Here is a 25,658-nt window from a genome sequence, read left to right on the forward strand (position 1 = left end):
GGATGGCAGATTTACACAGAGAAGGAGAGACAGACAAAGATCTTCCATCCACTGATTCACTCCCCATGTGGCCACAATGGCTAGAGCTGAGCCGATTTGAAGCCAAGAGCCAGGAGCTTCTTCTGGGTCTCCCATGTCAGTGCAGGGCCCCAAGGCTTTGGGCCATCCTCCACTGCTTTCCCAGACCACAAGCAGGGAGCTGGAAGGAAAGTGGACCAGCTGGGACGTGAACCTGTACGCATATGGAATCCTGGTGCACGCAAGGCGAGGATTTAGACACTAGGCTATCTCACCAGGCCCCCCATATTCTTTTTTTTGTTTTAAGATTTATTTTATTTTTTATTGGAAAGGTATATTTTCAGATAGTAGGAGACAGAAATGGAAACAAAGATCTTGGATGCGCTGGTTTACTCCCCCAATGGCTAGAACTGAGCCAATCTGAAGTCAGAAGCCAGGAGCCTCTTCCAGGTGCCTCACATCTGTTCAGGGACCCAAAATTTTGGGCTGTCGTTACTGCCTTCTAAAGGCACAAGTAAGGAGCTGGATCAGAAATGTAGCAGCTGGGACATGAACCAGCATCCATATGGGATCCAGGAGCTTGCAAGAGGGAGGATTAGCCAATTTAGCTGTTGTACCCAGCCCTAGAGTCCATACTCTTGACCATTTTGTACTGTGACTAAATGGAAAGCAACCAGGGAAGGCTGTGGTATTATCAAGGCTGTTAACAATGAAATAAATATTATAATAAAAGTACAATATTCCTTTTGCAAAGTTTGCATTTTTCTCTTGGTTTAATTAGTAAATAATTTATAACTTCTCTAAGATATGACCAATTTCAGTATTCGGTCTATGTGTTTATTGGCCTTCTCTTGCGTATTAGTCACTGAGCTAAATAAAATGTCTAGTCTCCTTTAGTGTGTGGTAATTCTGAGGAAGGTAGGTAGAATCACTCAAATCTGTTCTTTTATGGCCAAGATCCTGTCTGTATTGCTAAATCTGCAGTGCCTAGAACTGTGCACAAGATATTGAAAGTGCTCAGTAATTTCTGAATAAATTAAGTTGTACTCTTCTCCTGAACAGAGGAGACAGGTGGCTCTGAGAGTGTCATGATGGCAAACAGAAGGTGACATAGGCAAGCCTGGATATCCATTGTCAAAGTCCTTGTTGGTGTGGCTTTGCCTCATTTTGTCTTAGTGGTTTTTTTTTTTTTTAAGATTTATTTATTTATTTATTTATTTTTAAAGATTTTATTATTATTGGAAAGCCGGATATACAGAGAGGAGGAGAGACAGAGAGGAAGATCTTCCATCCGATGTTTCACTCCCCAAGTGAGCCGCAACGGGCCAGTGCACCGATCCGAAGCCGGGAACCAGGAACCTCTTCCAGGTCTCCCACGCGGGTGCAGTGTCCCAATGCATTGGGCCGTCCTCAACTGCTTTCCCAGGCCACAAGCAGGGAGCTGGATGGGAAGTGGAGCTGCCGGGATTAGAACCAGTGCCCATATGGGATCCCGGGGCGTTCAAGGCGAGGACTTTAGCTGCTAGGCCACGCCGCCGGGCCCAAGATTTATTTATTTTTATTACAAAGTCAGATATACAGAGTAGAGGAGAGACAGAGGAAGATCTTCTGCCCAATGATTCACTCCCCAAGTGGCCCCAACGGCCGTTGCTGCACCAATCTGAAGCCGGGAACAATGAACCTCTTCCAGGTCTCCCACACGGGTGCAGGGTCCCAAAGCTTTGGGCTGTGCTCGACTGCTTTCCCAGGCCACAAGCAGGGAGCTGGATGGGAAGTGAAGCTGCCGGGATTAGAAGCAGCACACATATGGGATCCCGGGGCGTTCAGGGTGAGGACTTTAGCTTCTAGGCCACACCACCGGGCCCTGTCTTAATGTTATAAACAGAGAAGGGGCTCTTGAAATTTTGCAGTCAGAGAATTAATGTGACAAAAACAGTTTAGAAATGTATCCATTCCAAGATGTATCCTGCAAATCAGATGAGAGTAAGGGAAGAGCTAGGTCATTGCATCAGTCTTGTACTGAGGCAGTGAAGTGGGACTAATTCAGTACCAATGGGAGCAGTTGTAGTATTTTGACTGTGGAATTGACAGAACACTTGTTTTCCTTTTTAATTTGGGCAGAAATTAGAGAAGATAATACGATTGAGTGTGGGTACCTGGAAAGAAAACTTGTAGTTATAAACATGGAAATCATGGGGGCTAGTGTTGTAGCATAATGAGTTAAGCCACTGCCTGTGTACCTACAACATTGACATACCGTATGGATACTGGTTCAAGTGCAGCTGATCAACTTCCAATCCAGCTCCTTCCTAATGCTCTTGGGAAAGTAGTGAAAGATGGCCCTACTCTTTGGACCTCTGCAGACGTGTAGAAAACCCAGAAGAAACTCTTGGCTCCTGGCTTGGGGCCATTTGGGGAGTGAAGCAGTGGATGAAAAATTTTCCTGTTTCTCTCTTCTTCCTCTCTCTGCCTTTCAGATAAATAAATCTTTAAAAAAAAAGAAAAAGGAAAATGGAAATCAGTAGCTGAACAGGGATGCCGTATAATCCATTTGATTGTCTTTGCGTTGAATCTAAGATGGCAGTAGAGCTCTGCTCAATAAGCTAGTATTTGCAGATGTACCAAAAGAGCTTGAGAAAAAAATTTTAAAAAAAATCATTATTTAAAAAGTTTTAAAGTGTTTGTTCGGCACAATAATTTAGTAGCTCTGCTTTCTCCCCCATAAAATAGCCAAACCATGGAGCACATTGTGAAACTGGTGGAGCAACACGGCAGTGACATCTGGTGGACTCTTCCCCCTGAGCAGCTGCTTCCGAAAGAGGTGTTATCTCAGGTGAACTCCCCTGTGTTCAACAGCCTTTCTTTGTTTCACTGCTGACTGACTGACAACGTGAGGGATTCTTGGGAGCTAAAATTGATTATATCATTATGGATGTCAATTCAGAAGCTTACGCAATGTGAAAGTGATCATTTGGTTTAGTGATTGAAGCGTCGTATGAGGGTACTTCCAAAAGTTTATAAAAGATAAAGAAAAATTGAAATTCATGTAGTCTTGTCAAGTGTGTTTTCCATCATTTTTGAATGTGCCTTGTATGCATTTAGCAGTGGAGTGTTGGTCATTTGTTGTCTCATTGAGGGCCCATGTTGAATCTGACTGCTTTAGTTGACTGAAGAATGTGTATGTGATTAAGAGAACTGTGCTTATCATTCATAACTCAGAACTGATTGTGACATACATTTAAAAATATGCTGTTTTTAAGATAATTTCAATAAACCATTAAAAGATTTCACATTACATGTAGATAGATATATAATTAAGTAGCCATAGTCACCTTTATTTTAATTTTTAAAGATTTATATATTGTACTTTCAAGAGCTATGGAGGGAGAGGGAGCGAAACAGGGAGAGAGAAATTCCATCCACTGGTTCACTACCTAAATGGTTACAACTGTCATAGCTGTCCTGAGCCGAAGCTGGGAGGCTGGAGTTTCTTCCAAGTCTCTCACTTGGGTGCAGGGACCCAAGCACTTGGGCCATTCTCTGCTGCTTTCCCAGGCCGTCAGCTGGGAGTTGGATCAGAAGTGTGGCAGCTGGGTCTCACACTGGAGCCCAATACCAGGACCACGAGCATGTTGCATCACCATGCAGCCCCGTTTAGTCACTTTCACATGCAAATATAGTTGCAGTAAATGGAATACTTAAAATGTTTTATTCTAATGTGAATTTACTGCTTATTTGAACTTTTTGGATGGTTTTATATATTGTGATCCTAGTATAATTAAAATATTTTCGTATTATCTAATTAGGTTGGTGGTCCTAATGGTTTGGAGTATGTGCCAGGTCAGGATATTTTGGATATCTGGTTTGATAGTGGAACCTCGTGGTCTTATACTCTGCCAGGTAATTTCTTCAGTTTTTACTTAGTCATTTTATTTGTAAGGTGGGTGGGGGAGGATAGGCGGGGAGACAGATTTTTCCCTGTGTCAGTTTACTCCCCAAATGCTCACAAGAGCTAGGGCTGGGCCAGGCTAAAACCAGGATCCAGGAACTCTAAATTACATTTAAAATGCAGGCAGATAATATTACTAAAGCTCAGTTTAGTAGGAAGAAGAGATTCCTGCCTGCACATGAAGGTGAGCTTCTGCATTCCAGACCAGAATGTGCCAAATGGGAAAATGTGCCCAAGTAGCATATTTCAGAATGGATTCACTGCTTTGACCTTGGGGAGAATTAATGCTGCTTGCTTTGCTGCTTTTTTATTTTTCAAAGTGGTTTTATGTTAAGTGCCACAGGTGGAGGTTACACTTGGAGTTAGTGACTGGTTAAATTAAATAAAATCTGTCTTTAGGCCCTGTCTGTGCTGCTGCTGTCGGTGCTGATAGAATTTAGTCATATTATTTCCAGTGCGTGACTCTCTTAAGCAGAAATTTTGACTGTGACTGTAGTTGATAGTCAGATCATACCTTCTTGGTAAATAATTTCTTTCATTCCCTGTTAATTAGGTAACTAATTTCATGAAATAAATTTAATTTTTTTTTTTTAAAGACTTACTGATTTGAAAAGCAGAGTAGAATGAGAGAATGCAGAGGCTCACACTCACATGAGTGCTGCTATCTGCTGACTCACTCCCTGAATGACTGAATGACCAGGGTGAGGCCAGGCTGAAACCAGCAGCCAGTAACTGTATTTGGGTTTTCCGCATGCGTGACCTCTGCCCATCTTCTGTTTTGCTAGGGACACGAGCAGGGAACTGGATAGGAAGTTTAGTAGCAGGAACTCTTACCAGGGTTTACATGGGATTGTGGCATTGCAGACAGCAGCTTAACGTGCTATCCTATATTGCCAGCCCCAGTTATCATTTAAGCTTATCAGATACATGTGAAAAAGGCTGCCAGAACATGGATGAGCTGCATGCGCAGATGAAAACTGATGTTTTACTTAGATTTCATGCCCTCCTCAGTCAGCAAAAAATCTTAGGCCAGTCAAAAAGTACAGTTTCTTACATTTTATTCAAAAAAATTTCCTCTGCTTCAGAGGGAACTAGAAAAAAAGCTCAGAGAGCACACACCAGTTGACTGGTTGAGTACCTCAATGTCTCCAATGGCTGGGACTGGGCTAGTGCTAAAGCCACCATTTGGCTTTCCTATATGATTTTCAGGAATCCAGGTACAGGGAGCATCAGTATAGTCTCTCAGGGTCTACATTAACAGGAATTTGGAGTCACCCTTTTAAAGACATGTGTAGTTCCATCCAACTCTGATGAGAATGACTTACATTCAGAAATCAACAAATCACAGTTGTTGCTCAGGATATGGGGAAAAATATACTCTGATCCACTGTTGGTGCGAGTGTAAACTAGTATAACCACTACGGAAGTCACAGTGAAGTTCTATAAGACAGTTAAAAATAGATCTACCGTATGACCCAGCTGTTGCACTCCTGGGAATATATCAAATGAAATGAAAGCTGCATTTGAGAGCTACCTGTAACTCCATGTTTGTAGCAGCACAATCCTCAATAGCTAACAGATTAGTAGATGAATGGATAAAGAAACTGGGGTGCATTTGCTCTATGGAATACTGCTCAGCCATAAAGAATGAAATCCTTTTTGCAACAAAATGGTCCCAGCTAGAATCCATCATGCATAATTGAGTAAGCTGCTCCCACAAGGAGAAAGATCATGTGTTCTCTCTGATACATGACAACTAACACACCAACAGCTCTGTGTAAGTATATATAAGCTGCACAAAGGAGATTAGCATACTGGGAAGTAATGAATGAATACAGCATGTGTCTCTACTCCTGGTTTGTAGTTGGACTCCCATTGATCTTTACAAATATACCTTTACACTGTAATCCTATGTTTTCTACCTTTTCCCATATTCACCATGTTATAAGACATTTGTATGCAGAAAATTAAACTTTAACAGTGAATTGAGTGACTGCTTTTATCATGACTTGGAGACAAATAGTGGGAGGAAATTAAGGAGAGGAAGGAAGGGGTGGGGAGGGATGAACTTGCATGTTGATAGAACTGTGTCATGGAAAATAAGAAATAAATACAGTTTTAGAGTTGGAAAGACCTGAAGCACATAAAAAAGGACCAGAGAGCAAATCTAAGGTCACATGACCCATTTAATTGTTTTCTATCTTTAGTCTTTTTTTATTTTTAAATTTTATTTTAAAAATTATTTTTTATTGGAAAGTCAGATTTACAGAGAGGAGAGGCAAAAAGAAAAGATCTTCCATCTGTTGGTTCACTCCCCAAGCAGCCGCAATGGCTGGAGCTGAGCCGATCTGAAGCCAGGAGCCAGGAGTTTCTGCTGGGTCTCCCAGGGTCCCAAGGCTTTGGGCCATCCTCCACTGCTTTCCCAGGCCACAAACAGGGAACTGGAAGGGAAGTGGAGCATCTGGGATACAAACTGGCATCTATATGAGATCCTGGCACATGCACGGCAAGGACTTTAGCCACTAAGCTACCATGTTGGGCCCTTATTTAATTTATTATTTTATGATACAATTCCATAGGCTCAGGGACGTCCCCTCCCCTGCTCCCCTGATTCCTCTATATTATTACAATAGTGCAGTCCTTCAAAAACAGTCATAAGTCCATTATTCTGTTGTTTAAATGTCATGACATTATAAGCATAGACAGTGGTGGAACGTCCAGCATTCTATTGTCAAAATATGTTGAACCGTTTCATTGGGAGTCCATCTTTGATTCAGGAGTAGAGATGCACACTGCATTGTCAATTCACTTCTCAGTATGATAGTCTGTTCAGTTCCTCTAGATGACTACATGTACATGCATATATGCCTCTATAGCTTTTGGTCTTACATTTTGCATGAAGGTTGCCTTATGTCAGAGAGAATATATGATGTATGTTCTCTGTGGAGTTGAGCTGAGCTGAATCTGAAGCCAGAAGCCAGGAGCTTCTTCCAGATCTTCCATGCAGATGCAGAATTCCAAGGTTTTTGGGCTGTCCACTGCTTTCTCAGGCCATAAGCAGGGATTTGGAAGGGAAGTGGAGCAGCCAGTACACGAATCAGCTCCTACGTGGGGTCCTGGCACTTGTAGAGTAAAGATTTAGCTATTGCAGGCCCGGCGGCGTGGCCTAGCAGCTAAAGTCCTCACCTTGAACGCCCCGGGATCCCATATGGGCGCTGGTTCTAATCCCGGCAGCTCCACTTCCCATCCAGCTCCCTGCTTGTGGCCTGGGAAAGCAGTCGAGCACAGCCCCAATGCATTGGGACCCTGCACCCGTGTGGGAGAGCCGAAAGAGGTTCCAGGTTCCCGGCATCGGATCGGCGCGCACCGGCCCGTTGCGGCTCACTTGGGGAGTGAATCATCGGACGGAAGATCTTCCTCTCTATCTCTCCTCCTCTGTGTATATCTGACTTTGTAATAAAAGTAAATAAATCTTTAAAAAAAAAAAAAGATTAGCCATTGAGCCTAAATGCCAGGCCCTATGATTGCTGTTGTTTTTATTGGAAAGGGAGATTTACAGAGAGGAAGAGACCAAGAAAGATCTTCTACCAGCGGATTCTCTCCCCAAGTGGCCACAATGGCTGGGGCTGCGCCAATCTGAAGCCAGGAGCCAGGAGCTTCTTCTGGGTCCCCCACATTAGTGCAGGGCCCCAAGGCTTTGGACCATCCTCCACTGCTTTCCCAGACTCAAATCATTGAGTTGGATGGGAAGTGGAGCAGTTGGGACAAGAACTAGCACCTATATGGGATCTGGTGCATTGCAAGGCAAGGACTTCAGCCACTAGGCTACCAGGCCAGACCCTTAAAAATATTTTTAATTGACAGCTAGTAATACCACATATTTCTGGTGTACAATGGAACAAACATTCCACTGCATGCAGGAGTATGCAGTATGTGATGGTTAAACCAGGCATTCAACACCCTGTCTCCTTATCATCGCCCCGTGTTCAGAATATTCAAAATCCGCCCTTTCAGCAGTTCATCAGATAATCGTATTGAGCTGTAGTTCCTCCATTGTGCTATAGACCTCCAGATTTTATTCTTCCATTTGTGTTTCGGTATCTAGTGTCTAATCTCCCTCTGTTGTCCTCGATTTCCCAGACTGTAGCATTCACTAGTCTATAACCAGATTGACCCATTTTTAGCTTCTGCATTAAGAAAGGACGTATAGTTCTTATGTCTGTTTCTGGCTTTGTCTCTTGTCTTTAGTTCTATTAGTTTTGCAGCAAATGATGTCATGCCTTTTATGCCTCAGAAATATTTCATTGTTTAATTTCCGTCATCCATTTATCCATATGATGGATATCTAGGCTGTTTATAAGTTTTAGCCAATATGAATATTGCAACAATAAATGTATGAGTACAGGTAACTGACATGTTGATTTTACTTCCTTTGAATATATATGTATATATATAGATATACATAAGTATATCCAATATATATTGAACTTATATATATGAACTTACATATATATGTAATTACAGGAGCTGTATGAACAAGTTAAATCAGCAGAAAAATTAATAGTTGCTTCAAATTTCTTTGAGAAGCAAAGAGAGACAGATCGGTCTGTCACTTTCTGAGTCCCTTCCTAAACATGAGCCTACCCAAAACTAGGATGAAGAAACTCAGTTAAACTCGGTTTGTGTCTCCCAGATGGGTGGGAGTGCTTGAGCCATCACCACCGTCTCCCACCTGGATAGCAAACTGGGATAAACAGACTTTCTTAGAAATTCACATAGTCAAAAAATTGAGAAAAAATGTGTAACACTAATGGCTATCAAAGAAATACAAATCAAAGCTACAGTGAAGTATCATTGTACCCAATTTAGAATTGTTATTATGAAAAGGCCTAATAATGACAAATGTTGGTGCCAATGTGGAGAAAAAGGAGCTCTTACAGACTGTGGTAGGAATATAAATTGGTGCAGCGATTGTGCAGAATAGTATGAAGTTTCCTTAAAAGGCTGGCATCTTCTTAAAAAAATACTTTTATTGTGAAGAGATCGGATTTCATACATTTCAAAGATACAGTCCTAAGTGCATTAGGATACTTCTTTATCTCCCTGTCTGCTTTCTCTTTAAAAAAAAAATTTGTCATAACATACTTTGACTTTTCCTTATGACCACAGGATTAGTACTTCGCTAAATATTGTGTTTTACAAGTAAAATGTAGAAAGACTGCTGTTATACCTGAATATAGCCAAGGGTTATAAGTGATAAATCAAAAGATGTCAATTTCACTCTGGGATATTTAGGATTTTTAAAAAATACTTTTTCATATACAAATGAGAGAAAAAATGGTATTTGTCTTTTTGGGTTTGCTTATTTCACTAAGCATAATTTCCATTTTTATATTGCATAAGACAGGATTTCAGTTTTCTTATAGATCAGTAATGTTTATCATGTATGTATGTCATACCACCATATTTTTTTTTCCTCTTTAAAAAGAGCCTTCAGGGCCTGGCACAATGGCCCAGTGGCTAAATCCTCGCCTTGCAAGTGCTGGGATCCTCTGTGGGAACTAGTTCCTGTCCTGACTGCTCTGCTTCCCATCCATCACCCTGCTTGTGGCCTGGGAAAGTGGTGGAGGATGGCCCAAAGCCTTGGGACTCTGCACCCATTTTGGAGACCGGGAGAAAGCTTGTTTCAGATCAGCTCTGCTCCAGCCACTTGCGGAGTAAACCAGTGGATGGAGGATCTTTCTGTCTGTCTTTCCTTCTCTCTGTAAATCTGCCTTTCCAATTGCAATAAATAGATGTTAAAAAAAAAAAAAAAAACAAACAAACTCCAGTCCCAACTCTGATGCAATCCAGTGGGTGATGTAACCCAGCCCGCAGGCTTTGCTCTTGCATGTACTGCGGAGTCCTGCAGCCAAATTGGGGTTACCTCAAAGAACCCCTACTCGCCTGCTCCCTGTCCCAGTTTTCATGTGTGTTAGGAGTTGTTGCAGCCAATTGCAACCCAGTTGGCTCCAGCCCCACTTCTTGCATGTACCAGTGGGTGTTGTGACCTAGCCTGGCCTACTCCCAGCCTCAGTTGCTGTGCTCACTGATGGGTGCTGCTGCCTGTTTGCAGGACCTCTACGAACTCCTGCCTTTCTCACCCCCAGCCCCTGTTCTCAATGGAAGCTGTGGCTTAACCCAACACACTCACCACTAACCCTGGCTCTCATGCACTCTGCTGGTTGGTTGTGCCTTAGCGGGAGCGTACCCAAAGTTTCCCTACCTGGCCTGCCCCCAACCCCTACTCTCGCCAGTGGATTCTGCAACTCAGTCCAACTTGGCCTGCCACCAGCACCTGCTTTTGTATATGTCAGTTGGTGCAGAGGTTTAGCCCTGCCCAGACTACTTCTAATCCCAGCTCTTGCTGGTTGATCCTGCAGCCTAGCCTGGTGCAGCCCACCCCCAGTCCTGGCTGTTGTACATGCATGTGGGTGCTTAGGACTGACCCAGGATAGCCCTAAAGATTCCCCTTTCTGATCTAACTCATTTCAGCTATCTCAGTTACCTATGGGTATAGTGGCCTGGTCTGTGGACTCCCCCAGAAATAATTTAATACATGTCAAGCTGTTAGTGGCCCCCATTGTGACCTGTCTGCAGTCCCCTACTTCTAGCAGTGCACACCACTTCCCTCCGCAAGGATGTGATGGTGATGGTGATGGTGATGGTGATGGTGATGGCAGTGGGGTGGCCCTGGCCAGCGTGCATCCATGGTGGCATGGTGGGTTTTCCACCCCCATTCCTCTAAATCTTAATAAAAAAATAAATAAATAAAGCATCTGTGATGGCAAACTGATACAGTTAACACAGAATTGGCATTAACCTGGCCCAGAACCGGAGCCAGCTGTTGGTGGATTTTCTCCCAGCAGTGTAACAGTTGCCTAGGTACAGGGTAAACCTAGGTAATTATCTACAGCTGGGGAAAAGTTATATTTATGTTGATTATCAAACTGTCATTGAGGGTAAGAGTTCATGTGAATGCAATGGGTAGAGCTTGATAGTGATTGATTTTATTTCAACATTGATACAACCTCATTTTTGTTTTCTTATTTTAATTAAATTGTGTGTATATGTATGGATTTCAGGTACTGATCAAAGAGCAGATTTATATTTGGAAGGAAAAGATCAGCTTGGAGGATGGTTTCAGTCTTCTTTATTAACAAGTGTGGCAACAAGGAAAAAAGCACCTTTTAAGTAAGTATTTATACCTGAACTAAGCAAATCTGCATTCTTTGCGTACCTCTCCTAAGTATTTGCGAACATGTGAAGCACTGTGTTGATGGGTCTTAAAAGGACATGTGTTGTGATGACAAACACAGTGAGATGAAGTGGTAGGTTCAGCACAATTCAGGCATCAACCAAAGCTAGTCTCCTTGTCCTACTTTGGCTGTTGCGGCCACTTGGGGAGTGAACCAGTGGACGGAAGATCTTTCTCTCTCTCTCTCTCTCCCCTCCTCTCTGTGTATTTGACTTTCCAATAAAAATAAATATTTAAAACAAACAAAAAACCAGTCAGGCATGGGCCAGGATGAAACCAGAAGCCTGGAACTGCATCCTGGTTTTCCTTGTGGATGACAGGACTCCGAAGTACTTAGGCTATTATCTTCTACCTTTCCAGTTGCATTATTAAAATGTAGACTAGCTGAGTCTCAATTTGGCACTCATCAAAGGGATATGAGCATACCAAGCTTAGCTGGCATCACCACAACATCTATCCTTGAGATGTTTCTTGAGACGTTTGTAACAGAAGTCTGTGTTGTGAGGATGGAGTTAAGCCTTGTGTGGGCATCCCGTATCAGTGCCACTTCCAGCCTTAGCTGCTCTGCTTTCAATGTGACTTTCTGTTGTTGCTCCCAGTTGGAGAATAGGCAATGTATTTCTCTTTATCTCTTCTCTGTTTCCTTACCCTTCAAATAAATACATAGACATATGCGTGCATATACATACATTTTTAGAAAGGCTTATTGATTTTGAGGCAGAGTTCATGGAGAAAGGTCTTTGATTAACTGACTTACTTTCCAAGTGACTGCAAAAGCAAGACTGGGACTTTATCTAGATCTCCCATGTGGGTGGCAGAGGTCAGGTCACTTGGGCTCTGCTCTTCACCAGGGCAGAAGCATGAAGCTGGATGAGAAGTGGAGCAATCAGGGCTTGAACAGGTGTTTCTATATGATACTGTCATTGCAGGCAATGGCTTAACTGCCGCAATGCCGCCTCCACCCTGTTTTAAAAAATATTTATTTATTTCAAAAGGTAGAGTTAGATGGGGAGAGAGAGAGATCTTCCATGTGCTGGCTCACATCTCACATGATTGTAATGGCTGTAGATGGATGAGGCTGAATCCAGGAGCCAGCAACTTCATCATCTACTCCCATGGAGTAGCAGGGCCCAAGTACTTGGGCCATCTTCCGCAGCTTTTCCCTGGTACATTGGGGAGCTGTTATCAAAAGGGGAGCATCTGGGTCTTCAGCCAGTGCCCATAAGGGATATCTGCATTGCAGTAAACAGCTTAACTCGCCACCATGCTGGTCCTAATAATAAATCTTAAAAAAAAAAAAAATTGCAACAGGAGAGGATACATGGCTTTAGTCTTACGATCCTAAAGGCACATCACCATCAAAGTAGTGATTACCAAGAACTAGAAGTTACCCAGTCAAAGCAAAAGCAGTGGTCATAGCAACAGTTTTTGGTATGCTTATAAGCAGGGTATTTAATTTTCTGGAGAGCCAGAGAACAGTAGTTTCTGCTTATTACGTGAGTATTTTGAGAAATTTTATCCAAGCTTTAGCAGAACAATGTCAGGAAAGTGTTATTGGAGACGGACCTTCTCCTCCATGACAGCGCTTCTGTTCATTCCTGCAAGGCAGATCTGCAGGAGTTTCCAATAAAAATCACTAAGTCCCCACTTTACAATTATGATTTAACTTCTCATTTTCTTTTTTCAGTTTAAAAGAATTTACTTGTGACTCCGTTTCCTTCCTTCCCAAGACAACATTACCTTAGTAGCAGCTTTTAAATAAATAAATGTGGAGAAAATTCATTTTATCGTATATGCTAATTGTTTTTATATATATTTGTGTGTGTGTATGTGTTCAAATTACTACGGTGAAACCAAAGCATTTTAAAATTAAACATTTTGTTTCACAGTTCACTTGAAAACAACTTTTGAGGTTCTAATGGAATATTGCCCAGTTTAAAATAACTTAAATAAATGTCGATTTTTGCTGCCTTACAATGAAAACTTGCAGCAAAGCAATTTGCATGCTATGCTGTTAGCCTAACATGCTTTGAAGAGCCAACAACGCCTGCTCCACCACATACCAGCACTGTGATTCTCGCTTGCGGCACTGACATCTCATGTGGGTGCTGGTTTGAATCCCAGCTACTCTACTACCAATCCAGCTCCCTGCTAATGTGCCTGGGAAAGCAGAAAAGATGGCCCAAGTGCTTGGACTCCTGTACCCTGGAGGGGATCCATATCCTGGCCTTGAGCGTGTCTCCCAGAGCATTACGGTTGGAGGATATCTCTCTGTTCTTTGTTGCTTTGGCTTTCAACTAAGTAATTTTTTTTTTATTAATGCAGGAGATAATTAGTTTTTCTTAAATTGACTATGATAACTTTGACGGGATAATCTATACTTGAAGATACTCTTACTGGTTACTTGAGTGATCAAAAGTAGTTTATTTCACTAGCTCAGGAAATAATTGATTTAGTACATGAAAACATTGGAAGTTTTTCTGTGTTGAAGTAGGCAGTTTCCTGTTTTGTGTTCACAATAAGTAAGCTGCTAAAAGTCTTTCCAAAAAAGCTTTAATCTGTTAAGAAAAATCTTGTTTTCTGTTCCAGTTAAGATATACTTTTTTTAAGCTGTCATTTGTCTTTAGAAGTATAATTGAGCTTACTAAGATCATCTGGTTTATCTTCCTAGGACAGTGGTTGTTCATGGGTTTACCCTTGGAGAAAAGGGTGAAAAGATGTCTAAGTCTCTGGGAAATGTTGTTAATCCTGATGTTGTCATCAATGGAGGGCAAGTAGGTGGCTTCCTAAAATCTCATTATATTTATATTCTAATTTCTAGAGTTGATAACCAGAACTCTTAATATAGTTATTTCAGTGTGTTAGAAAAGCTAACCAAAAAACAGATTATTATATAATATATGATCCTAATAAAAAAAAGATTATGGCCTTTTGAGTCATTTCAAGTCAGGGTTTCTGGTTAGGTCCTGAATCGTACTGTTTCTTTTTTAATTGATGACTTTTTACACAAAATTTATTTATTTATTTTAAAGACAGAGTTTACAGAGATAGAGAGAGAGACAAAGTCAGAGAGACAGATGCATGGATTCATTCCCCAAATGGCCAATGGCTGGAAGCTTCCTCCAAGTCACCCATGAGGCTTGGTAGGAGTGCAAGGAATTGGGCCACTTTCTGTTGCTTTATCCACTAGTTGAATCAGAAGTGAATCCCACCCATATGGGATGCCAGTGTTGGAAATCAGTTACTTTGTTAGGTCACCACATTGGCCCCATCTGAGTGTTTAAAATGTAAACTAATTTTGCAGTTAAAAGAGAATTGTATAAGAAATGAATGAGATTACAACTTTTACGTAAATGCATATTTCATTATTATATACTTGGAAATTGTTTTTACTTGAATGTCACATCAAATCTCAAATTAATCACCTGTGATGGGTTTTTTTTTTTTTTGAGTTGCTTTCATAAAAGGAATTATGACTGTTACTTTAGTGCTATTACTTTTGACTGTTTCCTTTCCTGTAATCAGTTGTGGTTTGAGTATGAGTTGCTAGGCAGTGAAGGTTCAAAGGGGAGGCAGGCAGTCCATCTCCTCCCCCTGACCCAGCATGGGGACACTGCATACTGCCTTGTGCATAAACACTAAGACAGGTAGATTCAGACATGACATGTGTTAGCATCAGTCTGTTGAATATATTAAGATTACAGAATGTATTCTTTTGAATAGTCTTGATTTGAGATTTCCTGCCTGTATTTCATTGTAGTGAAATAAAATATTTTTTCTGTTAGTTGAAATTAAAAGTCTTCGTATTTTTTTTTCAATCGAAAGGATCAGAACAAAGAGCCTCCCTATGGTGCTGATGTTCTTCGCTGGTGGGTAGCTGAATCTAATGTCTTCACTGAAGTGACGATTGGTCCATCTGCCCTCAGTGCTGCCAGGGATGATATTAGCAAGGTTAGCATCGTTATTCTTCTTAATGAGAAGTTTTCTAAATTATCGTTTATAAAAATGAGATACATTTTACTTGAAAATGATAGGTTGTGAACATTGTAAAATTTCCTCTGTTAATTTAAGATTATTGATATGTATAATAATATCATATAACATTTTTACATTTTACACATTGTGTCATATACAATTTTGCATTAATTTTGCATACATTTTGAGTACTTAATAAGTTTACATTTATTCTATTTACAAAATTTTTTTTTGTTTAATTTGTTTGAAAGACATAGAAACATATCTTCTATCTACTGGTTCGCTTCTTAAACCCAAACTGTTGTGGCATGGCCAAACCAAGTTTAGGAGTCTGGAATTCAATTGAGGTGTCCCATGTGGGAAAGTTGGGTGGGAACCCCACTACTTATGCTATCAGCTGCATGTGCTAGTGAGTTTATTAGCCAGAGGCTGGGATCAGAGGCAGAGCTGGGATTGAACCCAGGGACCCCCAAACAGAGACTAGCGTCTCGAGCTGTGCCTTCCTTTTGCCATCGTTTTCATCTGCAAAGAAGTTGAAATAACATTCTCACCTACGGATAAACTAGGATACTAAAAGGTGATTGTTGTTCTAATATTATAAATAAATAAATTGGGTATTCAGTCTTCAACTGTGGATCCAAAAATAAGCTATTGGAATGTGAGTTTTGGAGTTTTCTGTTTGCTTTTTGTTTGCATGTGTAGTCTTACTTAGGAATGATATGATAAGAAACATAGCCCGTTAAAGTTCTCAGAGTTGGATGAAACTTAGGTGGTTATAAAATAGAAAGTTTTCAGTAAAAATCAATAACCTCTCATAAACTTTAACTGTTATTTTTTTCTCACCATGAACAGCTTAGGAATACACTCCGTTTTCTTTTGGGTAATTTGGCTGATTTCAACCCTGAAACAGATTCTGTCCCTGTGGACAATATGTATGTCATAGACCAATATATGCTACACTTACTTCAGGACTTAGCAAGCAAGGTAAGTGTGAAACAATAGGCTTTTGGAAAACAGCAATATCAGTATTCTTGTTTGTTAAAATTTTAGTTTCATCTGTGTTGAACAAGTCTTGTTAGGAATAGTTGCTGTCATACTCTTGATAAATTACGCTTGCTGAATTCTGTTCTGTCTACTTCGACCAGTTGTGAAGTGTTCCAGCATTCGTCCTAAGTTCTCAAGAGAGAGCGATGTCGGGGAGCTGTAGGTCCTGCTTGGCATTAGGACAGTTTTTTTTTTTTTTAATCTTTTGAAAGTAACTTTATTTGTTCAACAAGACGAACTCTAGTAAGAGTTGCACTTTACTTACCTACAAAAGTGCTCTATGGAATAAAATATAAAAATAACTGAAGTGACTTTTGTGTTTTGTAAAACATTATTTATATAAAAGCACAGATAGTTTGTGTCTTGTCAAAAATTGGAGATGCCTTTTGCTTCAGGATACACTTAAGTTAGAAGCATAAATGCTGATTTTTACCTAAATCAGTAATTGATTAGGTATAAATGAGGGAACATTCGTGGATAGTCGGTAACCTTTACTCCAGGCTGTTTTAAAAATGTAACTTCATCATTTAAATCCTGATCCTCTCTCATGGTAAGTGTTCTTTTGTAGACCCTAGAGAACAAACAGTTTTTTTGAGTATATGAATTTTTTTTTTCAGAAATGATGTTTGAAAGACTCTGAAGAATTTTTTTGTTTTGTCCCTAATTTTTGTTTGTCTGCTTTTGAAACCTATTTTGATCCTGGTGATTTTCATGTTCAGTTGTTTATCTCAGCTTCCACATTTGTTTTGCTTTTGTTACCTAGATTTCTGAGTCGTATAAACAATATGATTTTGGAAAAGTTACTCGGCTATTGAGAGCATTTTATACAAGAGAGCTCTCCAACTTTTATTTCAGCATAATCAAAGACAGGTAGGTATGACTAAACGTTAAAGTGCTCGACAGATTTCTACTAAGTGTCTAGTTTGCGTTTGGCAAATGTTGGGGACATAGTTGGGATCTGGAATCAAGTGTGATTCTGCGTTTTGACCTACTACTTCTTAGCTTCATGATTTGGGGCAACTTGTGCAAGTTTCATCTTTAAGGATAATCATATATAATATACTTTTGAGAATGAAAAGAGATAATATACATAAAACACCTAGTGGGGTTTAATACAGAGTGTATTCATTAAGTAATAGTTGCTAACGTGAGAGAGTAAACATAATACTGTTTTCAGGAATTTCCAGATCTTTAATTGAAGAGACAAAAATACAAGAAATTTCTTAAGAACACTGTGTAATATTATTTATAGTCTGTGGAAGGCTTGATGTTAAGTGCTTTTTTTTTTCTAAAATTTGTTTGTTTTTATCTGAAGGGTAGGTTTTACAGAGAAAGAAGGGGAGACGGGGACAGAGGTCTTCTCTCTGCTGGTTCACTCCCCAAATGGCTGCAATAGCCAGAGCTAAGGCTGTCTGAAGCCAGGAGCCAGGATCTTCCTTCTGGGTCTCCCATGTAGGTGCAGGGGCCCTAGGACTTGGAAATTTCTCCCATGCTTTCCCAGGCCATAAGCGGAGAGCTGGATCAGAAGTGGGGCAGTCGGAACTTGCTCCTACTCCTTAGGGAGGATGGGATTCCAGCTGTCCAGATCCCCAGGATGATTTGCCTGTTAATGCTTCTGTGACAGCCCCTCGTTTTTCTGTTCTTTCCCTCTTTCCTCTCTTTCTTCTCCCTTCTCTTCTCTTCCCCTGTCCTCTCCTCTTCTCTCCCCAATTCTCCTCTCCTCTCATTTTCTTTCTTTTTTTAGAGACATAAAATTTTAAAATATTTTTGGATACTATTGATGTTTTATCATCTGTATACACTCAGTAATGTACAATCATGGTAAACAAACATTTAACATTTTCTTAGGATGACAGTAATTCAGGTCATCTTATTACACAATAGTATAATCTCCTATCTAATACCTTTGTACCCTTCACTCTGCCTTCTGTCTATACTCCCCAGTCTCTGGTAACAGCTATTTTGTTCTCTTTTTTTTTTTTTATTTTTAATTCATGAATTACATTGTATTATGTGACACAGTTTCATAGGTACTTGGGTTCTCCCCACCCCTCCCCAAACCCTCCCGCCATGATGGATTCCTCCACCTTGTTGCATAACCACAGTTCAAGTTCAGTTGGGATTCCCCCATTGCAAGCATATACCAAACATAGAGTCCAACATCTTATTGTCCAGTCAAGTTCAACGGCTTCTTAGGTATACCCTCTCTGGTCTGAAGACAGAGCCAGCAGAGTATCATCCCGATCAATTAAAAGCTCCAACATACCATCAGCAAAAAGTTACATCATTATGGAATTAACTGACATAGTAATGAGTAACCAATATGTTAAAAGTAAATGCGAGTTCTTCACTACCTTCTGTGACCACCTCATTGACATTTCAATTTTAGTTTATACACAACATATAACATACATATACATAACATCATATCATCTTAAATTAAGGCAAACATGTGGTATTTAACCTTTTGGGATTGGCGCATTTCCCTTAGCATTATGGTTTCCAGTTTGGCCCATTTGGCCACAAAGAACTGCATTTTGTTTTTTTTAATAGCTGAGTAGTATTCCATGGAGTAGATGAACCATAGCTTTCTTATCCAATCCTCTGCTGATGGGCATTTTGGCTGCTTCCATGTTTTTGCAATTACTGATTGTGCTGCTATGAACCTAGGAGTGCATGTTGGTTTCTCATAAAACAAGTGTTCTGGATATATTCCTAGGAGTGCTATTGCTGGATCACACGGTATGTTGATTTTGAGTTGTTTGAATATTCTCCATACTGATTTCCATAGAGGCTGTACCAGCCTGCAGCCCCACCAGCAGTGGAGTAGGGTTCCCTTTTCCCCACAACCTCGCCAACAAGTGTTGTTGGTGCTTTTATTCATGTGGGCCAGTCTTACTGGCGTTAGGTGGTACCTCATTGATGTTTTAATTTGGATTTCCCTTATTGCCAGGGAACTTGAGCATTTTTTCATATGTTTATTTGCCATTTGGGTTTGTTCCTTTGTGAAGTGTTTGCCCATTTCCCGTGCCCATTTCTTGAGTGGCTTGTTTGTTTTGACATTTTGGTTGTTTTGTAGTTCTTTGTATATTCTGGAGATTAGCCCTCTATCACCTATGTCGTGGGCGAAGATCTTCTCCCATTCTGTGGGTTGCCTTTTTACTTTGTTGATTGTTTCTCTCACTGTACAGAAGCTTCTTAGTTTGATGAGGTCCCAATTGTTTATTTTGGTCTCGATTTCTACTGCTTTTGGAGTGTTTTTTAGGAAGTGAGGGCCTACCCCTAAGTATGGCAGTGTGTTTTCAACATTTTCTTCCAAAAGTTTGAAGGTTTCTGGATGTAGGTTTAGATCTGTTATCCATTTAGATCTGATCTTAGTGTATGGTGAGAGATGTGGATCTATCTTTTTGTTTCTGCAGGCTATTAACCAGTTGTGCCAACAGCATTTATTGAACAGACCTTCCCATTTGCCTGGATTGTCGTTTGTCTTTTTGTCAAAGATTATTTGGCTGTACCTGTTTGGGTTCCCTTCTGGTGTTTCTATTCTGCTCCATTGATCTTCCTCTCTGTCTTTGTGCCAGTACCAGGCTGTTTTGATAACCACTGCCCTATAGTATGTCCAGAGGTCCGGAACTGTGATTCCCCCTGCTAACTTCCTGTTCTTCAGGATGGTTCTAGCTATCCGTGGTTTTTTGTGCTTCCAGATGAACCTTTGGATCATTGTTTCCAGTTCCATGAAGAATGTTTTTGGCAATTTGATTGGGATTGCGTTGAATGTATATATTGCTTTTGGCAGTATAGACATTTTAATGATATTGATTTTACCTATCCAGGAGCATGGGATGTTACTCCATCTTTTGAGGTCTTGTTCAATTTCTTTTTTAAGTAGTTTGTAGTTTTCTTCAAATAGGTCTCCTACATTTTTGGTTAGATTTATTCCCAGATATTTCATACTTTTCTCTGTTATTTTGAATGGTATCTTGCTGGTTAAATCTTTTTCCATCTTGGTGTTGTTCGCATACACTATGGCTGTTGATTTTTGTTCATTAATTTTGTACCCTGCCACTTTACCAAACTCTCGTATAAGTTCTAGCAGTCTTTGTATTGAGTCTCTTGGCTCTTCTACATAAAGAATCATATCATCTGCGTATAGTGAGAGCTTGACTTCTTCGTTTCCCATTTGGATTCCTCTGATTTCTTTTTCTTGTCTTATGGCCTCAGCGAGTACCTCTAGGACTATGTTGAATAGTAGTGGAGAAAGTGGACATCCCTGTCTTGTTCCGGATCTCAGTGAGAAGGGTTCCAGTTTTTCTCCATTCAGTATGATGCTGGCGTTGGGTTTTTCATATATGGCTTTAATTATGTTGTGGATTTTTCCATCTATGCCTACCTTGGTTAGGGTTTTTAGAAGAAAGTGGTGTTGGATTTTGTCGAAAGCTTTTTCTGCATCTATTGATACTATCATGTGATTCTTGTTTTTCAGTTTTTGGATGTGGTGTATCACATTTATGGATTTCCGAATGTTGAACCATCCCTGCATTCCAGGGATGAATCCTACTTGATCTGGATGAATGATCTGTCTGATGTGTTTTTGAAGTCTGTTGGCTAGGATTTTGTTGAGAATCTTAGCATCAATGTTCATCGAAGAGATAGGTCTGTAGTTTTCCTTCTCTGTTGGTTCTCTGTCTGGTTTTGGGATTAAGGTAATGTTGGCTTCATAGAATGAGTTTGGAAGGGTTGCTTCCTTTTCTATTGTTTTGAAGAGTTTGTAGAGGATTGGGGTTAGTTCTGTTCAGAATGTTTTGTAGAATTCTGTAGTTAAGCCGTCTGGGCCTGGGCTTTTCTTTGTTGGGAGGTCTTTAATCACTGATTGAATCTCTGCTTCAGTTATGGGTTTGTTCAGGTCGTTTTTTGCCTCTGGGCTAAGTTTTGGCAGGTGGTGGAAGTCTAAGAACTTTTCCATTTCTTGGTGGTCTTCTGATTTGTTGGAGTACAGTGCTTTGTAATAATTTCTAATTATGTCCTTAATGGTTGCAGTGTCTGTTGTTATGTTGCCTTTTTCATCTTTGATGCTGTTAATTCTTGCCTTCTCTTGTTTTTTCTTTGTCAGTCGGGCCAGTGGGGTGTCTATCTTGTTTATCTTCTCAAAAAACCAGCTTTTTGATTCATTGATTTTGTGTATAGTTTTTTTTTTATTTCTATCTGATTAATTTCCTCCCTTGTTTTGATGATTTCTTGTTTCCTATTGTGTGTGGGGCTCTTCTGCTGTTGTTTTTCCAATTCCTGTAGGTGTGTGTTTAGTTCCTGTATTTGGCACCTCTTGGGCCTTGACATGAGCTCCAATTGCGATGAGTTTACCCCATAGCACTGCTTTGGCAGTGTCCCACAAATTTTGGAATGTTGTGTCAGAGTTTTCATTGGTTTCCATAAATTTTTTGATCTTATCTTTAATTTCTTCTCTGACCCATTGTTCATTTAATAGCATATTGTTCAACCTCCAAGAGTTTCTGTATTTTCTGGGGCAATTTGAATTGCTGATTTCCAGTTTCATTCCGTGGTGGTCTGAGAGGGTACATGGTATGATACCTATCTTTTTGAAGTTATTTAGATTTGCTTTGTGTCCTATCATGTGGTCGATCCTGGAGAAGGTGCCATGCACTGCTGGAAAAAATGTATAATCTGTGGCCTTAGGATAAAAAATTCTATAAATATCTATCAAGTCTAGTTGTTCTATTGATTGTATGAGCTCTGTTGTTTCTTTGTTGAGTTTTTGTTTTGTTGATCTGTCTATTGTTGTTAGCGGGGTGTTAAGATCACCCACTGTTATTGTGTGCATATCTGTGTCTCCCCTTAAGTCCGTAAGTAATTGCTTCACGTAGCTAGGTGCGTTTGAATTTGTTGCATATATGTTCACAATGGTAATTACTTCCTGATGGATCAGTCCCTTCACCAATATATAACGTCCTTCCCTGTCCTTTTTGATGTGTGTCAGATTGAAGTCCACATCATCTGAAATTAAGACAGCTACCCCAGCCTTTTTTTCTTGTCCATTGGCATGAAATATCTTTTTCCAACCTTTCACTTTCAGTTTCTTAGAGTCTTTTCTGGTTAGATGTGTTTCTTGTAGGCAACAGATGTTTGGGTCCTGTTTGATAATCCATTCTGTTAATCTGTGCCTTTTGATTGGTGAGTTCAGGCCATTTGTGTTAAGAGTTAAAATTGAGAGCTTGTGATTTTGCCCTGCCATACTTGTTTTTGTGGGTGTGATATCTGTGTAATTGCCCTTCCTTGTGTGGACTTTAGTGGGGAGACCTTCCTGTTTGCCATCTTTGCTTATGATTCACCTCCTTTTTTTCTGGATTTAGTGCATTTCTAAGGAGATTTTGTAGAGCTGGTTTTGTGCTGGCATGTTCTTCTAATTTCTCTTTGCTATGAAAGTGTCTGATTTCGTTCTCAAATACGAATGAGATCTTTGCTGGGTACAATATTTGGTTGACAGTTGTTCTGATTCAGGATTTGGAAGATCTTTGTCCATTCTCTTCTTGCTTGTAAGGTCTCTTCAGAGAAGTCAGCAGTGATTCTGATTGGTTTTCCCCGGTATGTGATCTTTTCTCTGCTTCGTACTTGTCTCAGGATTCTTTCTTTGTCTTCGTTGGATTGGAACTTGAGCACCATATGTCTGGGTGAAGATCGCTTTGGGTCATATCTGCTGGGAGTCCTCTGACCGTCCTGGATTTGGGCTAGGTTCATGTTCCAAGTGTTTTGGAAGTTTTCCTATGTAATTTCGTCGAGCACCATTTGCATTCCTGACTCTCTTTTCACTCCTTCAGGAAGGCCAATAATCCTAATATTCGATTTTCTGAGGTTGTCTTTCATTTCTTGTATGGTCTTATTGGCTTTGTTCAGACTTGTCTCCAGCTGTTTAATGAGCTGCGTATGTTCATTTTGTGTGTCTTCCGTTTCAGAGATCCTCTCTTCTGCTGTATTTGTTCTGTTGGTTAGGCTCTCAATTTTGTGCTCTAAGTCAAGGATTTTACTTTTCATTTGTTGTATTTCTGAGGCTATGTGGTTCTTGAATTCCTTGAAGTCCTCCCAATTCTTCTCATTGTCTCTGACAGATTTTAACATTATTTTTTTAAATTCCTTGTCTGGTAGATCTTCCATGTCTTCATCTCGCATCTCCGAAATAGACATTGGCTTTTGATCCTTTATTGGTAGGGTGTTGGCTCTCTCATCTGGATCATTATCTTTTCTGGTATTTCTTCCCATTGTGTTAGTGTTTCTTTTTTGAGAGACCTAGGCACCAGCGTGCTGAGGGGTCTCCAAGCACTATCCCGTAGAGATCAGAGTCTGCAGGCGTGGGGTAGCAGGGTGTGGGAATTTTCAAGGCACTTTTGGTGCGTCTCCAGTACACTGGACCTCAGGGCGCCACTTCCAGGGCCCAGCGGATTCCAAGCGCACTCTCAGCTCGTCCCCTACACGTATGCGACCACAGGGCGTGGGGGAATGAAGGCACTCTCTGTGCGTGCCCCCTGTGTGCAGGATCACAGGGCACGAAGGATTCTAGGTGCTTTCTCGGTGTGTCCCTAGTGCCAGGGACTGCAGGGCGTGGAGGTTCCCGGTGCTCTCTGGGAACGCCTCCTGCATGCGGGTCCGCAGTGCCCTCCTGGTGCGTCTCCCAAGCACGGGACTATAGGGTGTGGGGTGTTCCAGGTGCTCTCTGGAAGCACCTCCTGCGCAGGCCCGCCCACCCCAGCAGCGTGGGACCGCTCACCCCAGCGCTGGCAGGGGACCGCCCAGCCCGGAGGTGCGCCCTGGCCCACCCAGCCCAGAGGCGTGCTCGGGTTCCTGTGGGTCAGCACCACCCAGCTGTGTGCCAGTCCGCAAGGCACGGGGGAGTATTCAGTGTGCCATTTGCCTTTCTCCTCAGCGCACAGGACCGCTGTGCGTCACCTCCAAGACACAGTTTTGACAGTTTCAAGGCACTTGCCCTGTGTCCCCAGACACTGGAATCTCGGCGGGGGAGGAGTGGGGAGATGAGCACCAAGGATGTTCAGGCTCTGTGCGTGCCCTTGGGGGGCCAACTCTCGGAGCCTCCGACCCACCACTGCCCCCACCCAACTCACTCAAACCTGAGGTTCTTGCAGTCTGCCTCTGCCTCTGGTGAGGACCCTTGCTGCAGGTGTGTCTCCTGGCCACCGTGGCGGGTGCAGGTCCTGGCGGGTCCTGGCGACTAGGGTGGGCGCGGGTCCCAGCGGGTCCTGGCGACTGCGGCGGGTATGGGTCCTGGTTGGTCCTGGCGACTGCTGCGGGTGCGGGTCCTGATGACTGCTGGTCCTGATGACTGCGGGTCAACTGCAGCTCCCAGCGGCTGCACTCAAAGGTGACTCAGCAGGTCAGGAGCGGAAAGCCATTTTCCCTGCCTTTTGTTTTGTTTTGTTTTGTTTTTCCCTGGTTGCTCTTCCGAGTTATGTGGATTTTTTTTGGCTCCACCCTGTCCAGGGAACTTCACGTTCTTCTCCCTGCAGCTCTATGCTGCTCCACTTAGCTTTTGTCGCGTTCTAGCCCTCTCTGTCTGTGAGCTCCCTCACAGCCTTCCTCCTGTGTCGGCCATCTTGCGAGTCTCCCCTATTTTTGTTCTTTTATCCTGTGAGATAACTCTTTTTTTTTTTTTTAAAGATTTTATTATTATTGGAAAGCTGGATATACAGAAAGGAGGAGAGAGAGAGGAAGATCTTCCATCCAATGTTTCACTCCCCAAGTGAGCCGCAACGGGCCGATGCGCGCCGATCCGATGCCGGGAACCTGGAACCTCCTCTGGGTCTGCCACGCGGGTGCAGGGTCCCAATGCATTGGGCCGTCCTCAACTGCTTTCCCAGGCCACAAGCAGGGAGCTGGATGGGAAGTGGAGCAGCTGGGACCAGAACCGGCGCCCATATGGGATCCCGGGGCTTTCAAGGCGAGGACTTTAGCTGCTAGGCCATGCTGCCAGGCCCAAGAAAACTTTATGCTACACATATAAGTGAGACCATACCATTCTTTTTTTTTCTTTTTCGAGGATTTGTTTTCATTAGAATGTCAGATATACAGAGAGGAGGAGAGACAGAGAGGAAGATTCTCCATCTGATGATTCACTCCCCAAGTGAGCCGCAACGACTGGTGCTGTGCTGATCTGGAGCCAGGAGCCAGGAGCCTCCTCCAGGTCTCCCACGTGGGTGCAGGGTCCCAAGGCCCTAGGCCGTCCTGGGCCGTCCTGGACCGCCTTCTGAGGCCACAAGCAGGGAGCTGGATGGGAAGTGGAGCTGCCGGGATTAGAACCGGCGCCCATAGGGGATCCCGGGGCGTTCAAGGTGAGGACTTTAGCTGCTAGGCCAC

General features: G+C 41.8%; 1 protein-coding gene across 1 annotated transcript in view; it reads left to right on the forward strand.

Moving 5' to 3' along the window:
* The window catches only part of IARS2 (isoleucyl-tRNA synthetase 2, mitochondrial), a 67,834-nt gene that overhangs the window by 27,941 nt on the left and 14,235 nt on the right, over window positions 1-25,658 (forward strand). Inside the window, exons 13-19 of the mRNA XM_058669194.1 lie at window positions 2,749-2,851; window positions 3,825-3,918; window positions 11,092-11,200; window positions 13,936-14,038; window positions 15,090-15,215; window positions 16,092-16,223; window positions 17,047-17,153. Of these exons, the coding sequence (XP_058525177.1) occupies window positions 2,749-2,851; window positions 3,825-3,918; window positions 11,092-11,200; window positions 13,936-14,038; window positions 15,090-15,215; window positions 16,092-16,223; window positions 17,047-17,153 (774 nt within the window). The remainder of the gene's footprint in view (window positions 1-2,748; window positions 2,852-3,824; window positions 3,919-11,091; window positions 11,201-13,935; window positions 14,039-15,089; window positions 15,216-16,091; window positions 16,224-17,046; window positions 17,154-25,658) is intronic.

Source organism: Ochotona princeps, chromosome 10 (assembly GCF_030435755.1).
Source record: "Ochotona princeps isolate mOchPri1 chromosome 10, mOchPri1.hap1, whole genome shotgun sequence".
In the NCBI taxonomy this organism is placed as follows: domain Eukaryota; kingdom Metazoa; phylum Chordata; class Mammalia; order Lagomorpha; family Ochotonidae; genus Ochotona; species Ochotona princeps.